This window comes from Elephas maximus, chromosome 5 (genome assembly GCF_024166365.1).
Source record: "Elephas maximus indicus isolate mEleMax1 chromosome 5, mEleMax1 primary haplotype, whole genome shotgun sequence".
Taxonomy (NCBI): Eukaryota; Metazoa; Chordata; class Mammalia; order Proboscidea; family Elephantidae; genus Elephas; species Elephas maximus.
Window position 1 is genome coordinate 156,243,684 of NC_064823.1, and position 11,391 is coordinate 156,255,074.

Below are 11,391 nucleotides of genomic sequence, written 5' to 3' on the forward strand. Positions count from 1 at the left end.
GCTGGCTGCTTTTCCCAAGGCCATGTGAACAGTGGGGCAGCACTTGGGCTGGAAGATAGCAAGGCCAGCAACCAGCCGTTTCTTTTGGAATGTCTGGAACAAAGCACCCTTGATTAGCTCCACGCTTGACCCACTTCATCTAGAACTCCTTCTGTAGCAAATGTTATCTGTCAGCAGCCTTGGGCATCCCAGCGTGGAGACCGCAGAAGGCAGGTGGTGTGACCCAGTCTCGTGGGCGCCAGCAACAAGCCACTAAAGAAAGCTTCCATTCAGGACCCCCACCCCAACTTCACTGTTGGAGCTTAATTGCTTTGGGGAGAATGGATTTCTGTGTGTCCTAGATAATAAGAACATCCTGCCAAGTAATTACTGCAGACAGCCTCGATGGTCAGTGGGGTATAGAAGGAATAGACAGTACAGAGTGGTGAAAAGTTCTAGAAGGTCTGGGCAGCTGGGATGGGGGCTTCTTTCCGAGCCCACGCCTGGACTTTGCAACTGTAGTGATAAGAACATGGGTGTGTGGTTCCGGCTCGGCTTCTTGTTGCAAGGCCTTATGTACAGCCCTTGGTGTCTCCAGGCCTCCATTTCCTCATTTGTAAAGTGATGGCAATGACCGCTATCCCTGCCTCCAGGCTCAGAGCGAGGGCCACGTGCTGAGGCTCAGAGTGAGGGCCTCGTATGGAGGCTTAGAGTTTGGGCTACATGTGGAGGCTCAGAGTGAGGGCCATGTGCTGAGACCCAGAGTGCGGGCTGCATGCTGAGGCTCATAGAGAGGTTGAGCTCAGTGCCAACCACTCAGGAGGTGCTGAGGTTGTTCCTTGGAGCAGCCTGTGCCACTGATGTTGGCCCCCATTTTCCAGAGAAAACCATGCCCAAAGCCTGATGATTCTGCAGGCTGCAGCTGAGCTGGGACCCCCAAGTCCTTGGGGGCTCTTTCCTTCCCTGTTATAGCAGCTTACCTGAGGTCTGACTAGCCCCAGGAAGCGAGGAGAAGACAGGATGGCTCTCTCTGCAGAAGAGGGGCTGGGGGCTGCACCTCTTCCTCTTGGTGCTGTGTACGGATCACAGGGGAGGGTGCCTTACTGCTCCTTACCCCTGCCACCAACCCCAGTCCTAGCACCTGTCCCTGCTCCCGACTCTCTGAGGGACAGGCAGGCCCCGTGTGCGGAATCATTTGTGCCGGCCTATGTTGGGGTGTCTTACGCACTCCACGGTAAGGTGGGTAAGGGTGTTTCTTCTGACCTGTGGAGCCAGAACATAGAGTCCTTACGGGAACAGGGAATGGAGTGCATGTGTTCACGTCCATGTTGGCTTCGAGTCTTGGCACTTCGATGTCTTGTCCCCTTGAGCCTCACAAGAACTGTTTTACACTCCTTGTCTAATTATAGAGGAGTGAAGTTCAAACAAAATGAGTTTCCTAGAACTCACAGCTGGTGTAGCTGGCGGTAATGGTGATGATGATAGTAACAGCCCATATTTTTTTTCAAATTATTTTGTAGTTATCGTTGAGTATATATACAGCAAAGCATATACCAATTTAGCCATTTCTGCGCGTACCACTTAGTGACGCTGATTACATTCCCCAGTTGTGCATCCATTCTCACCCTGCATTTCTGAGTTGTCCTTCCCCATTGGCACAAATTCACTGCCCCCTAAGGTTCCTATCTCATCTTTCAAGCTGCTGCTGTTACTCTGATTCCACAGAGACAGCTCTTAAGAGAGCACAATGCCCAACGCAGACCTTTTTCACTAGTTAAGCTAGACTGTTATTTGGTGTAAAGACTTCAGGGGATGTTTTTGGTTTAAGGTGTAAAGAATGTCTCAGGGCAGTAGTTTGAGGGGCTCATCCAGCCTCCATGGCTCCAGAAGGTCTGGAGTCCATGAGAATTGGAAATTCTGTTCTGCATTTCCCCCTTGTTGATAAAGATTTTTTTGTAGAATAATTTTTGATCAAAAACAACCAGTATTGATTGAGGTACTTCCTGTGACTGACCCTGTCATCATCCCCTTTGACAGATAAGGAGGAAACACCATTCAGGGTCCCAAGACCAGGACTGGACCCAGTTTGGTTGTTCAGAGCCCAAGCTGGGGCCCCCCCCACCCCCGACGGTCCCACCCCCCTAACAGGTTTGGATGGCGCCCATAGTCAGCCTGAGTGTGGACCCAGGGCTCCTGCTGGCTGGTGGGGCCCTGCCCTGCACGCCCTGCTCCTCTGACTGGTTCTCTGTGTGTCTTGCAGATTGTCCTACTCAAAGATCAGAAGAAGTGCTTCAGCATCGACCCCAACTACGAGCCTGAGGTGGTGGCCGTGCACCCCGGGGGTGACACAGTGGCTGTTGGTGGCACGGTAAGGCCCCTTTCCCTCACGCCCTCTCGCCTGCAGGATGGCAGGAATGGGGCAAGTCCTGGAACTGTCTTGGAGAGGAGAGAAGAAGTGGGGTTGGGCTCCCCAGAACCAGCCTGAGAGGGGCACAAGGATCCTGAATGTGGAGCCAGCGGCCTCCTGCAGCCCCCGTGGAAGAGCCTTCCCATCCTCCCATTCCAGGCTCCCTGGCCCTTGGCGATGCCTGTCAAGGCCCTGCCGCAGGGCAGGCAGTGGGTGCTCAGTGTCCGAGCAGTGACACTGGGGTGGTGTCAGCCCTTCTGTCCTCTCAGTTGGGCAGAGGATGAGAGCGAGCCTTGAGGGGCAGTGGTGCTCTGGTCATTCCATCAGCGTCCAGTTAGCATTTCCATGAGCTGAGTGCTGGCTGGGCTAGGTGCAGTAGGGAAGAAGGTGGACTAGGTCCCGCCCCCATCATCCCCAGACTCATGGGAGGCCGGTGGTTCAGGCAGTAGGGCTGCAGTGAGTGGGGGACATGTTGCAAGGAGCCCTCACAGGGCAGAGGCCAAGGGAAGGCTATCTTGGCCGAGAGGGGGAGGGCACTTGGAGTCTGCCCAGCAAGTGGGGGCGAGGGGTGTGTTGGGAACAGAGCGACTGGCGCTTAGCATTTGTGGGTTGCTGGGCAGAGTGACGAGCATTGCCCTCATACCTGCAAACTAAAGTGCTGACGTGGTGGTGACGTGGCTCTCCTTGCCTACTGACTTTGGGTGCCTATGGTGTGGGTCTCTTGCCCTGTGATCATGGGTGCCAGCATCTGCTGGGCGGTTACTGTCGACCAGCCCCGGGTCTGAGCACTTTCATCCTCACCCAGCCCCGGGTGGGTGGTGCCACTACTGACCAAATTCCACAGCGGGAATGGCTGGACTCGGAGCCCTGTAGGGATGGAAGCCAGCATTTGGGGGTGCCTGCCACACGCTAGGATCTTCTTGCCTCAGCTTGTCTCCCCTTGAGATGTCAGTTGTAAGACAGCTAGGCTCTCAGGGCTGCCTGCTGGGCTCAGGTCAGCTTTGCCACCAGCTAGTGGTTGACAATGAGAAAGCCAGCCTTCCTCCCAGAGTGAGCGGCTATGAGCAGGGAAGGGCTGGTCTCAGGGAGGGGTGCAGTGCCTGGCCCGTGGGAAGGAAGACCTGGGATCCACTGTCTCCAGCCGTGCCTCCGCCACTTCACCCCCAGGCCATCCCACCTACGCCATTCCTGGCCCCCCCTCCAGCCTTGCAGAGGGTCAAGGGCAGAAACGCAGTGGTCAACGGGACAGTGCCAGCCTACACTGCTGGAACTCTCCCCAGTCGAGGCAGGGGTCCATCTGGTGGTCAAGGGGCCCTCCACGCCCAGAGGACCCTTCCTCACCTCTAGTCCAGGGGCACGGCACCTTTCTGTGGGCTCCAGGAGGCCCTGTGACAGCCAGAGGAGGAGAGTGAGTCCCCTGCCCTGTGGCTTTGTGTCCCTGGTCCCTCCTGTCTCCTCACTTGAAGCCTTCATGGTACATTCATGAAGGGGTAGAAATGAGGGGTAGGAGACCAGTGCCATGGAGCAGGAGGTGTTCAAGGACGCAGCCACCCTGGCCGGGGTGTGGACTGCAGTGGGACATAACAAATCAGGGTGCTTAGCGCCGCTCCTAGAGAGCGATTGAGGAGAGCAGGCTGCACTGGGGCGTGTTTGTATGTCCCCGGGTGTTCCTGCTTTGGGGACCCCTGGGGTCAGTGGTGACGGCTGGGGAATAGGTGGTATGCACCCTGGGAGACAGCAGACACTGCTTTCCCAAGGAAGACTGATGTGGGGTGGCGATTGCTGAGAGACAGTCCTGCTGGTCAGGGCGATTGTGCTAGGGCAGCCAGAGGTGGAGCTGGTGCCTGGAACCTGCCCCGGTGCTCGGGTGTGGGGGAGAGCATAGCACAGGGTGGCAGAAGTGCCCACAGCCATGCAGAATCGGGGGTCTGGGCCTGGGCACCCACACTACAATGACTCCTGAGGAACCCCACCTTTCGTGGTCATCCATAGCCACTGGAGGTGCCCTGTGGAGGGTGGAGCCGCTCATCTGGAGGCGGGGAGTGGGGGAGGGAGGGGCAGGGGGCCAGGGTGTGTGCTGTGGTCTGTCAAGCAGGTGTCAGAGAGGGAAGCCCATTTTAACTCATACACCAACCCCGCCTCTCCTCCAGTAGAAATCCTGACTCCCCTCTGTCCCCTTTCTGCACAGGATGGGAACGTCCACCTCTACTCCATCCTGGGCTCCACTCTGAAGAATGAGGGCAAGACCCTGGAGGCCAAGGGCCCCGTGACGGACCTGGCCTACTCCCAGGATGGTGCCTTCCTCGCTGTGTGTGACGCCAGCAAAGTGGTCACGGTCTTCAGTGTGGCTGATGGCTACTCGGTGAGTGGGCCCCAGCCTCCTTTCTTGGCTGGAGGCACCTGGGGGGCTGCAACTGGCCTGCTGCGTGGCCCAGGATTCCCTCCTGTGGTCACCACTGGGCAGCTGCCTTGCTACTAGACCTGAGTGACTTGGACAAGGAGACCACCCTGCCTTAGAGGAGCACGTGGCCTGTGGCCGAGCTAGAACATAGTTACCAAAAAGCTGGGGACTCAGGAGGTGGCATGTCCCTCTAAGGGGACCAGCCTGTGGGTCACCCAGGGCCCTGAGTGACTTCCTGACCCCTCTGTCTTATTTTTCTCTCCTGTGAAAGGGCTAAGCTAGATGTTTTTTACCTGAGCCTCTTTTGCTTCTGAAATCTCGTCAGGCGTGAACACTAGCTGTCCAGCACTGCCCTACACCTGGGTCACTGGGAGACCGGGGAGGTGAGGGTCCGTTTTTAAAGGCCTCTGCAAGTGAATCCCTTCTGGGCAAAGCAGGGCGTTGGAAGGCAGCTGAGTGAGCTCACGGTGAAGGTGCAGGAGTCGGCTCGTTGAATCTTCAGGAGAGCTGAGCTGAGTGGTATCAGTCCTGTTTTACAGATAAGGAGACCATGCATTGGAGGGAGTAAATCACTAGCTCAGTGTAAAATGGTGGGTGTGACCCACATGGGAGCCCAAGGCAGGGGGGGGACCCCAGTTCCCCAACTGTCCAATGCACCAGCTGCCCACCCACCCCCAGTGTTTACTGCCAACAGTTCTCAAATCGACAGCAAAGTCAGAAGATTTTATCAGGAACCTACCGTTAACATTTTCCGTACTCTCAGATGTCCACCAGTCTGTCTTATTTTTGGTGCCTTGTAAATACAGACATCAGTACATGCCCCGTCAGTACTAAAGCTTGCTGCATGGTCCCCGTCGGTACGGAAGCTTGCCGCTTAGTCCCCGTCGGTCCTGAAGCTTGTTGCGTGGTATTAACTAGAGGACAGTAGTTGCCTAGTTTTCCTTTTGTTGAAAAATGTGCGTATAGTAAAAGGCCTAGGGCAGTGTAAGCACACATTTGGGGCATGTGTACGCCGTGTAACCCCAACCCCCAGCAAGATGCAGAACACCCCCCTCCCGAAAAGGTTCCCTCCTGCCTCGGCACCATGGGGGCTTGATGAGCAAGACTGTGTGCACAGGGACTGCACTGATCAGATTTCATGTTACCTTGTCATTTGATGTGACGTGGCAGGCTTGTCAGTGGCATGCTCAGATAATCCACATGGGTGGAGTAGCAAAGCATGAAGTAGGTAAACTTGAAAAAGCAAAGCCTGTCTAGGCCGACCACCTCTGGGGATTTAAAAAAGGTGGAAAGCAAGGACAAGATTGCTTTGAAGAAGAAACGTTCTGCGTTAGGAAAAGTGTTGCTTCTTCTCCACACCTACCCCTTGGGCAACGTCCCCTAAGTCCCGATGTACAGGGTGCCGGTGGGGACACTCCCAGCATGGTCAGGGACGAAGCCTGTGGCTCCCAGGAATGCATCTCACCTGACCTCCAGCAGGTTCCACCCAGATGCACAGATGGGCTCAGCCTGCCTCCCCTAAGGAGGACCCAGGAGAGGTGGGCCAGCCTCATGGTAACAGCCTCCTGCTCAAGGAGGACCCAGGGGGAGCCAGGCCAGCCTCGAGGTCTCAGCCTCCCGCCCAGGGAGGACCCCGGGGGCGGCAGGCCAGTCTTGCTGTCACAGGCTCCTGGTGCTGCTCTTCTGCGTTTCTTAGCAAGTGTTTCTGCCTATGACCTCACTAGACCAAGGGCTCAGGAAGCTCTGTGTGAGCTGTGTGTAACAGAGGGGCCCCAGGGGCCTGGACTGTACCTCTCTTGCCTCGGGAATTGGCAGAGGGTCAGTGAGGCACCCAGTGTCACCTGGCATAGCGTGCGTGCTCAGTGAGTGCCCATTCCCGTTGTGGCTGTGAGGGCTATGTGGGGTGATATGTGGGAACTCTGGCTGAACCCTGGCATACCCTCCTCTCTCTTCAACCTCCAACTAGGAGAACAACGCTTTCTACGGACACCACGCGAAGATTGTCTGCCTGGCCTGGTCCCCGGACAACGAGCACTTTGCCTCCGGCGGCATGGACATGATGGTGTACGTCTGGACCCTGAGTGACCCCGAGACCAGAGTCAAGATCCAAGGTGAGTCCACGCCTGTGCCTCAGCCCTCCCAAGGCCGGGTCCCTGGGCACCCCAAGAGCAGAGTCAGGTTCCAAGGTGAGTCTGTGCTGCACCTCAGCCCTCCCGAGGCAGGGTCCCTGGGCACCGAGTGTCGCCCTCTGCTTCCAGTGGAGGCAGGGCTCCTCCTCCTTTCCAGCCAACGCCAGGTGCTCTGCTAGGCCGTGCTAGGCGTGCGCAGGAGACCTGGCAGCCCTTGTGTTCCCCATGAGGGAGCAGGCGGCTCCCTGCATAGGACATTGTGTGCTGAGTATGGGAACACTGGACATCTCCTTCCTGTCCCCCATCCCGCCCACCTCTTAAACCTGGACTCGGCACCAGCTGCTCTCTCTCTGGCAGCAGTGTCTAGGAGAAGAATGTGAGCTGCTCATGCAATTTAGAAATTTCTAGTAGCCACATTTTAACAAGTAAAAAGAAGCAGAGGAAAGTATTTTTGATAACATATTTTTGTCTAACCCAGCCTAGTCTCATTTCCATGTGTGGCACCAGCCCCATTTCAAAGACCTGTTGTCTTGTGGGGCCAGTGGCTGCCGCCCGGACAGCACAGCTCTGAGGGGGTTCACAGGTCCTCTTCCTGCCTCGAATCTCACCCCAACCCCCATCTGACTCACCGCCCCCACAGTCTTTGCTCCATTTTCTACACATCAGGTGGTCTTCTTTTTTTGCAGCACACATGGGCTCCTGAACTTCCTCTGTTTAAAAGTAACTCAGCCCACCCCCTAGATATCTTTCCTGGGCGGGCTTGCTAGCAGCCAGGCAAGGGAGGCACACAGTGCAGACACGGCCGTCTGGGCCTGTAAGGAAATCCACAGCTGTGGGGTGAGAGTCAAGTAAGGTCACAAATGAAGTAGGGCAAGAAAGACATGCAGCGAGAGCTGCTATGGTAGGCAACAGCCCAAGGACTGGCACACCGTTTCTAGTCTAGGTCCTAGTTTGCTCGGGGCATGGGTCACAGGTAACCCAGTGCCCATTGACCCGAGCATTAAGCTGTTTTTGTGCACACAGATGAATTCTCCACGTTAGGGTCAGGGGTCAGCCTGGTGGTAAGGACGGACGCTCCAGCCCCACTGGTCCCACCAAGTTGTACCCTGCGGCTCTGTAGGGCTCTCCCACATCAGCACCCACTTGCTACCCGAAGCTGGGCTCCTGGCCTCAGGCCGTGGGCTGTGCTGGGGTTGTGGGACGGAGTCTGGCCAGACGAGCTGCAGCCTTAGAGCCCAAGGCCTGTGTGCCACATGGGGCAAGGGGCGGGGGAGCAGAAAGTGAGCAGGGTCCGCCTCCTCCTGGGAGGGTTCAGAAATGGGTGCAGGCCACAAGGAAAGAGCAAACGCCCAGGCCACATCGGCGTTGTCTGCTGGAATCACAAGTGGTCACCAAGGTGTGGCCCTCACAGAGGGGAACGTTACCAACTCATAAGTCAGACATGTCCTCCCCCTGTTGTTTATTATCGCCTTTTTAGGTGTTTTTTTCCTAATCGCCGTCCCAGGATAGTACCACAGATACGCTGTTTATCTGTGTATTGTTACTCTATACATAAAAGCAAATAGATTTTTCACCCCTTGGGGGCAGGGCGAAGCAGACCCTCAGTGGAGTAAGTAGTTTCCGATGGGCTCTAACCTAAAGGTTGGCAGTGTAGATCCGCCAATAAAACAGTGGAAGAAAGGCCTGGCAGTCTGCTTCCATGAAGATTACAGTCAAGAAAACTCTGTGGAACAGTTCTACTCTGTAACACACGGGGTCGCTCTGAGTCAGCCTCCTGCAGGAGGGAAAGGAGTCTCCTTCTTGGGGTCCTGTCACTGTAGCAGGCACAGGTGGTTCCGTCCTCCTAGCCCGAGGTATATGTAGATGCTAAGTTGGAGTTTTCCTTAAAACCAAGCCTTTTTCTTCACAGACGCACACAGGCTACACCACGTCAGCAGCCTGGCCTGGCTGGACGAGCACACGCTGGTCACAACCTCCCACGATGCCTCCGTCAAAGAGTGGACAATCATCTACTGAGGCCCGCCCCCTCGGACCGAGCCAATCAGGGACTAGAACTTCACTGCAGCAGACCGTGTTCTTTCTCTTGATGTTTCTGTAACGCGCCCCGCCCCCACCCCGCCTCAAGGAGGAGGGCTGTAAGGAGCGAGATCCTCGTCTCCACAGGGTGTCCATATCTGTACGTGTCCTGAAAGCTTTAGACGGTAACAGTTTGCACATGAAAAATAAAACGAGCACTTAAACCACGTGTGGAGCATAACTAAAACCCAGCTGCCCAGCCGAGCCTTTAGCGTATTGAACATTCCAGGGGCAGCAGCCTGGTGAGACACCGACCTGTGGCTCTTGTTCTCTACCGAGGGAGGGGCACAGGTGAGAGCCACACCTGCCCCTTCTACCTGCAGAACGTTGCTGGGCTCGGGGAGAGTGAATGTTTGGTGCAGTTCCACACCCCTGGAAATCTGTGTTTCCGGGTGTTTTTGTTTCCGTGGTTTTGCCTCCAGAAAGCCTCCTTCCGATCAGAGGGGGCCCACACAAACCTGGGGTGTATTCATTGTCAGTTTTTGTGCTTGATTTTAAGAACGGCATTGTGGTTTTTGTTTTTGGGTTTTTTTTTTTTTTTTTAATGTATCTGACTGTTGCCTGTCGGTGTTTACAAGCCAGCGTGTTGGCAGCGCCGTCTTCACACACAGACGTCTGCATCTCACGCCCACTCATGCTTTGGTGTTTTTCTGCCTTCCTTTTCCCTCCTGTCCCTAAGAGCAAAGATTAATTTAAGGGCCAACTCACTAACCTGTCATCGTTTTCACCTTTTCATTTTCAGTGCAGAAATTAAAAGTAAGTATAAAGCACCGTGCTCTGGAGTTTTTTTGTGTGTGTCGGAATCACTGGTAAATGCTGGCTGAGAACAATCCTTCCCCTTGCACTTGTGAAAACACTTGGAGCGCTTTAAGAGATTAGTCTGAGAAATCATTAAATATCTTTTCTCTTCGTTGTGGATCACTGACTTTGTGTGATGGGGCCCTGGGGCGGGGAGGCAGAAAGCTGCCTGTGGCCCTGGTGGATTTAGGGATCTCCTTCACCAGCCTGAGGCCTCCAGAGGGAGATGGTTCAGGAAGCTAGGAGGTCACAGCCACCACGTGGTGGAGAAGGGTCCCCGGAGAAGGGGCCGGGATACCTGAATCCTGTTCCCAGCATTGCAGGACCTGGGCCACACCACCCCCTTTTCTGAGCCTTTTTCTTCATTTGTAAGCAGATAATGTTGGACTAGATGATACCTGCATCCCGTCTTGTTCTTAAGTTCTAGGGTAAACAGGTGGCCTTTCTGGTTGTTGAGTACCGTGGAGTTGATTTTGACTCAGTGGGACATGTGACAGTAGAATTGCCCTGTAGGGTTTTCTAGGCTGTAATCTTTACGGGAGCAGATTGCCAGGGCTTTCTCCCACGGAGCCATTGGGTGGGTTTGAATTGCCAACGGTCTGGTTAGCAGCCGCATGTTTAACCCTTGTACCGCCAGGACTCCTTGACCTTTCTCTTTCACATGTAGGGAGTAACATGCATTTAGGTGATGAAAAAGAAAACTGAATTCCCAAGCCTCCAAATCAATGGAAGGCATACCCTATTCTCGGGTAGGAAGACAACATCATAAGGATGTCTATAAATGTGATGCGATCCCAATAAAAAGTATCTTCCCCCTTCCTGTCTAATCAGACTACTTCTCTAGTTCCTATAGAAAAAGAAGCTAAAAATTCAGGGAAACGAAATAGGGGGCCACCCTCACAGGATCTTCAAGTCAGTCTGTGGTACTGAAGGCTGGTGCCACCATCAAGCAGAGTCCAGAAACGCATTTCATCCCAGTGTGTATTTGGGTTCAGAACAAGGTACTTTTCACATGAATGGGGAAAGGGCGAATCACTCAGTAAATGGTGTTGCTGAAACTGGGTAACAACCTGGGAAACAGCATTGCTTACCTTGTCCTTATACCAGACGAAAAATATGTGCTCCAAATTAGGCCTGCCTTGTCTGAATCCTCCCCAGAAGTTCTTGGTGGTTCAAGAGGGCAGGTTGAAGACCAAAATGTAGGGGCCACAGGGACACAAATTGCCGCTGTCAATGGGACAGGCTGCATTGTGGTGCAATGGGCAGCCTGTCACTGTGTGCAGGAGATGGGTGTCAACTCAAAGTGTTAATTGAAGAGAATTGAGTGGGCCTAGGAGTCCCTGTGTAGCACAAATGGTTAAGTGCTCGACTACTAACCAAAAGGTTGGTAGTTCAGACCCACCCGGAGCACCTTCGAAGAAATGCTTGGAGATTGACTTCCAAAAAGTCAGCCATTGAAAACCTTATGGAGCACGTTTCTACTCACACATGGGGTTTCTGTGAGTTAGAATTGACTTAATGACAACTAGGTTTTTTTAATTTTTTTTTTTTGGCAAGGGAGTGAGGGGTGGTTTAGGATTATGGGACTCGGAAACAGGTGG

The 11,391-nt window shown here is 54.4% G+C and overlaps 1 protein-coding gene across 1 annotated transcript in view; it reads left to right on the forward strand.

The window, feature by feature from the left end:
- The window catches only part of WDR1 (WD repeat domain 1), a 53,402-nt gene extending 43,500 nt beyond the window's left edge, over positions 1-9,902 (forward strand). Inside the window, exons 12-15 of the mRNA XM_049886505.1 lie at positions 2,240-2,347; positions 4,575-4,748; positions 6,754-6,898; positions 8,826-9,902. Of these exons, the coding sequence (XP_049742462.1) occupies positions 2,240-2,347; positions 4,575-4,748; positions 6,754-6,898; positions 8,826-8,932 (534 nt within the window). The 3' untranslated portion in view covers positions 8,933-9,902. The remainder of the gene's footprint in view (positions 1-2,239; positions 2,348-4,574; positions 4,749-6,753; positions 6,899-8,825) is intronic.
- The last annotated feature ends 1,489 nt before the right edge of the window (positions 9,903-11,391 follow it).